General features: G+C 44.2%; 1 protein-coding gene across 2 annotated transcripts in view; it reads right to left on the bottom strand.

Annotated features, from left to right (window-relative positions):
* Positions 1-3,446: 3,446 nt before the first annotated feature.
* The window catches only part of LOC120947099 (putative lysosomal acid lipase/cholesteryl ester hydrolase), a 72,776-nt gene continuing 70,222 nt past the window's right edge, over positions 3,447-6,000 (bottom strand). The window contains exons 9-11 of one of the 2 annotated variants that reach the window (XR_005750823.1): positions 5,866-5,934; positions 3,638-3,939; positions 3,447-3,599 (exon numbers count right to left, since the gene is read on the bottom strand). Coding sequence is in view for 1 of the 2 variants with exons in the window: in XM_040362095.1 (XP_040218029.1) it covers positions 3,706-3,939; positions 5,866-5,934 (303 nt within the window). In the remaining variant the exon portion in view is untranslated. Of the gene's footprint in view, positions 3,940-5,865; positions 5,935-6,000 lie in introns of both variants that reach the window. The other variant, XM_040362095.1, reaches the window with a different exon arrangement.

Here is a 6,000-nt window from a genome sequence, read left to right as displayed (position 1 = left end):
GTGTGTGGGACACAGAGAGCAGCTGAAATGAGAGTCCAGCCTGCTATGCTGGGATTTGTAGTCCCATGGAGGGGAGGGCAATGCTTACACATACTGGGGAAGGGGGAAGGGGTCTGGTCATACAAACTAAAATACTCTGTGCTGTGAGGGGGCTGCTATGGCTGACCTGACCCCTTCTAGAAATACTTATTATCTGGCACACTGTTTTAAAGTGAAACTCTGGGGATTCTGGTGTAAGGGAGGCTCTCTGGGAACCCTGTTTAACCACTTCAGACCCGCGCTATAGCTGAATGACGGCTACAGCGGGGACCTGAAAATCCAACTGGACGTCAATTGACGTCCGCCCCTTTGCGCGTTCCCTGCGCGCGCTCCAGAGCGCGCAGCGGGGAAACTCTGTGTTGGCCGTGTCCCTTGAACGGCCAATCAGAGTGGCCCTTTGCGATGCGATCTGTGCGGCCAATGAGAGATGATCTCATATGTAAACATATGAGATCATCTCTCATTGCCGTTTTACACAGAGACAGCGTCCTGTCTCTGGAGAGGAGACCGATCTGTGTCCCTTGTACATAGGGACACAGATCGGTCACCCCCCCCCAGTCACCCCCCCTCCACCTACAGTTAGAACACAATGCAGGGAATACATTTAACCCCTTCCTCACCCCCTAGTGTTAACCCCTTCAATGCCAGTCATACTGTAATTAGTGCATATTTATAGCACTGATCGCAGTATAAATGTGAATGGCGCCAAAAATGTGTCAAAAATGTCCGATGTGTCCGCCATAACGTCGCAGTCCCAATAAAAATCGCAGATCGCCGCCATTTCTAAACAAAAAAAGACAGAAAATTTTGAAAAAAAAACACAATATTTTTTTACTTTTTGCAATAATAATATCCAATTTTTTTTTAAAAAAAGCTATTTTTTTTCTAAGTTTAGGCCGATACGTATTCTTCTACATATTTTTGGTAAAAAAAATCGAAATGAGCATACGCTCATTGCGATTTTTTATTTACCAAAAATATGTAGAATAATACGTATCGGAAAAAATACTTCACAGGAAAAAATATCTATCCCCTATTTTGTAGGCGCTATAACTTTGGCGCAAACCAATCAATATACATTGATTGGTTTGCGCCAAAGTTATAGCGCCTACAAAATAGGGGATAGATATTTTTTTTCTTTTTTTTTTACTAGTAATGGTGGTGATCAGTGATTTTTATCGTGACTGCGATATTGCGGCGGACATATCGGACACTTTTGACACTATTTTGGGACTATTCACATTTATACAGCGAACAGTGCTATAAATATGGACAGATTACTGTATAAATGTGACTGTCAGGGAAGGAGTTAACACTAGGGGGTGATCAAGGGGTTAAATGTGTTCCCTGGGAATGATTCTTTTTTTTTTTTTTTTTTTTTCTGGGAATGATTCTTACTGTGGGGGAAGGGGACTGACTGGTGGAGGTGACCGATCTGTGTCCCTATGTACAAGGGACAGAGAGCATCGGTCTCCTCTCTTTCTGACAGGACATGGAGCTCTGTAACTGCCGATCGTGAGTACCTGGCGGACATCGTGGCCGCCAGGCACAAGCATCGGCACCACGTGACATGGTGGGCACAGCTTTTCTCCGCCATGTGGGGGAATGTAAACGGGAAGAAGTCCTGGGACGTCCACCCGGCAGTTGAGAGCCGCGCTGTAGACGTCTTTTGTCTATAGCGCAGCTCTCAAGTGGTTAATGGGGGCAATCCTCATCCTTACAACCCTTGCCCGGTGGTTGTGGGGGTCTGTATCCTGCGATGGGTGACCTCCTCTCCGGAGTCCAGCGATGAGAAGATCTCCTCTTCATCCAGGTCCAGGATCCAGTTATGAGATGTCCGCAGCTCAGCGCATCACCTGTCTCCACCGGAGACACCCCGAGAATGACGCAGCTTCAGCCTGTGACAGCTCTTATGTAGGTGAGGGCGGGGCCACGTGACCCCGTCCCCCTCTGATGCAAGGGAAAACCCAGGCTTTCCCAGTGACGTGTGGGTGACCCCGCCCCCTCTGATGTAACGCAGGTTTGCTGTTACATCAGAGGGGGGCGGGGTCACCCATCACATTACTGGTAAAGCCTGGGTTTTCCCTTGCATCAGAGGGGGACAGGGTCACGTGACGGATGGCCCCGCCCTCACCTACAAGAGCTGTCACTGGCTGAAGCTGCATCATTCCCGGGGTGTCTCCGGTGGAGACAGGTGATGCACTGCGGACATCTCATTGCTGGATCCTGGACTTGGATGAAGAGGAGATCGCTGGACCCCGGAGAGGAGATCACCCATCGCAGGATACCGACAGCGTTGGAGCGGAGACCGAGAGTGGATTACCACTGCTGGAATCTTTTTTTTATTTTTTTATTTTTAATAAAGGACTTTCTGTGTCTGTGTTTTTTTTTACAATTTGTTACATTTTCCTTTGTAAAGTGGTAGGGGTACATTGCCAATTCACATGGGGGGGCCCCTTTGTTAAAGGGGTCTTCCAGATTCCGATAAGCCCCCTGCCCGCAGACCCCCACAACCACCGGGGCAAGGGTTGTGGGGATGAGGCCCTTGTCTCCATCAACATGGGGACATGGTGCTTTGAGGGGTCACAGACCCCCAAAGCATCCTCCCAATGTTAAGGGCATGTGGCCTGGTACGGTTCGGGGGGGCGCTCTCTCGTCCCCCCTTCTTTTCCTGCGGCCTGCCAGGTTGCATGCTCGGATAAAAGGGTCTGGTATGGATATTTGGGGGGAACCCCACGTCATTTTTTTTTTAAATTTGACGCAGGGTTCCCCTTAATATCCATACCAGACTTAAAGGGCCTGGTAATTTAATATGGGGGGACCCCCACGCATTTATTTTTATTTTTTTAATCAATGACTTTTCTCTGTATTGCCGGGAGCCGACAATTCATTATAGCCACGAGTGGTTTTAAATTACCCTTTTCCCTTCAGAAATGACACATTGTGCAGGGACATTTCTAAGCACGGGAAACAAGCGGTACTTCACAGGCATACTATACACCCCCCAGGTATGAAATTTAGAGGAATATTTCACTTTTATTTTTTCACTTTAAGCATTATTAAAATCACTTCTCCCGAAAAAAACTTTTTGCATTGATACATGTCCCCTGGGGCAGGACCCGGGTCCCCAAACACTTTTTAGGACAATAACTTGCATATTAGCCTTTAAAATTAGCACTTTAGATTTCAAACGTTCGAGTCCCATAGACTTTAACGGGGTTCTAAGTTCTAAAGTTTACACAAACTTTTGGTCTGTTCGCAGGTTCTGGTGTGAACCGAACGGGGGGTGTTCGGCTCATCCTTAGTGGGGACATGGACAGGAGTGAGAGACAAAGAACAGCAGGATAAACCAGATGTTTTTCAGAATACAGAAAATGAATCACACAGTGAATGAGTGAGTACGAACATTCGGTAATACAACATTTATTGATAGTTTTTTATGATTTGGTTTTAATGACACTTTAACAGACCAAAAGAGGAAAATCAACGTTTATTGTTGTGGTTTACGGACATTTTATTTTTCTTAAACAATAGACTTTTATTGAAAGTATTTCCGAACATTTTAAATACTTCTTACAGCAATGATATGGCCCAGCCACTGTCTTTATAATCATTATTGCCTGGGGACTTTCGCTACAAAACAGAAAAATTATGAGGTGGTACAATTTATGAAAACTTGTTTAGGAGCTGAATAATTTCATTGTACACTCTGTATGGAGCATCTATACCCCAGATAAAATCTACATGTTGCCACTCTGGTATCTCCTTGTGATAGACCAGGTTGTCTATTTCAGGCAGTAATAGTGCGACATCCTTAGGACCAGCCAACCAGTCATTGCCCCCACTCCACAAAGCTGTGGGAATCTTCATGTCTTTTATTTTGAACAAAGGAGGGGTGGTCTACACAAATCAAAAATACAGAAATATCATGACAAGGAATACACATACAATAAAAAAGCCTTAATGGACTAGTTAAAATATAGAAATATACTCTGTTTTAAACGAGTCGAGGACGTGATCTTAAATTAGAAGTTAAAAACTAATCTTAGAAAGTATTATTATGCTTGGAAAAGACTTCCAGTACTGGTAGTGAGTCAGTCAACAGTAGGTGGATTCAAACATGCTTGGGAAAAACAAAGATTCACTTAAAGGGTCACTAAAGGAAAAAAAAATTTTTTGCTGGAACGACTGTTTACAGGGTATAGAGACATAAAAGTTAACTGATTCCTTTTAAAAATGATTACAAATAGATAAAAATCAATCATATAATGTGCCTGCAGGTTAGTTTCACTTTTAAACTGGTTTCATGTTCCTGTTAACTAGAGAGACACACAGAACAAAAACAAACAAATCCAGGGCAGTGTTTTGTTTTTAAAATGAATCCGATTGGTTCTGTTAAGTTTTAGACACACAGTAATGACAGCTTAGACCATCGTGAAAAGCTCCCAGTACTATGGTTATAAGGAAACAGACAACCAGGAAGTGTGGAGATCAGAGCAGTTTTACAGCAACATCAAAGCAAAAACGAGCAATGAAGCCATGAAACCAGTACTGCAGTAAGGTAAAGGAAGCTATTTAGCTAAAAAAAAAAAATTCCTTTAGTGAGCCTTTAATGAATTTGTGACTAGAGATGAGCTTTATGTTCGGGTCGAACATGAGTTAGACTCAAACATTGGCTGAGGCGCATTGCCAGCGGTATTAACCCTTTTTGGGCCTCTAGCGGGGGTTAATACCGCACCGCTAGTGGCCGAATAACGCTGCAATTCCGACGGTATAGCACTGCTAATAATAGCGGCGCTATACCGCCACCACACGCCCTGCCCCAGTGTGAAAGGGGCCTAAATGAGTACACCCAACAGATTTGTCAGAAAACCTTTATATACTACAAAATACTCCTACAAATGTGGGCCATTGATTGCAACCAAGATTTCTTAATTTGCGCACAAGTATTTTTCCTAATAAATTAATTCAAGACCATGTTGCAAAATTGGAAACACCCCAATGAAAGTCTTATGCCTCTTACACACAGAGGGGTAGATTCACATAGAAGATACGACGGCGTATCTCCAGATACGCCGTCGTATCTCTGAGTGTGCGGGGTCGTATCTATGCGCCTGATTCATAGAATCAGTTACGCATAGATTTCCCTAAGATCCGACCGGCGTAAGTGTCTTACACCGTCGTATCTTAGGCTGCATATTTACGCTGGCCGCTAGGTGGCGCTTCCATATATTTACGCGAGGAATATGCAAATTAGCTAGATACGGCGATTCAGAAACGTACGTCCGGCCGGCGCATTTTTTTACGTCGTTTACGTTAGGCTTTTTTCAGCGTAGAGTTACCCCTGCTATATGAGGCGTATCCTATGTTAAGTATGGCCGTCGTTCCCGCGTCGAGTTTTGAAAATTTTACGTTGTTTGCGTAAGTCGTTCGCGAATAGGGCTGGACATAATTTACGTTCGCGACGAAAGCAATGACGATTTGCGGCGGAATTTCGAGCATGCGCACTGGGATTTTTTCATGAACGACGCATGCGCCTTTTGTAAAAAACATCAAATATGCAGGGTCACAGTTAATATACATAAAACACGCCCACATCATCCACATTTGAATTAGGCGGGCTTACGCCGACACAGATACGTTACGCCGCCGTAACTAAGGGCGCAAGTTGTTTTTGAATACAGAACTTGCGCCCTAAATTACGGCGGCGTAACGTATCTGAGATACGTTACGCCGGGCAGATAGATAGACCATTCCAGCCTTAAACAAAGGTACAACTTGAATCATAGTTTATCACATGTTACTCCATTGTATTGATATTATTACCTGGTTGTAATGTTTTATATTTCCTCTCCGACCCCAGTCATAAGCCTTTAGCTGGTTTGATCGCAGAGCCTGAGTAAAAGTTAAAAAATGAGTTTAGCTGAATACATTCACTGGGTACTAAGGCAATCCATCCTT

The sequence above is a fragment of the Rana temporaria genome, chromosome 8 (assembly GCF_905171775.1).
Source record: "Rana temporaria chromosome 8, aRanTem1.1, whole genome shotgun sequence".
Taxonomy (NCBI): Eukaryota; Metazoa; Chordata; class Amphibia; order Anura; family Ranidae; genus Rana; species Rana temporaria.
The sequence above is the reverse complement of the archived record's forward strand: the minus strand, read 5'-3'. Positions and strand labels throughout refer to the sequence as shown.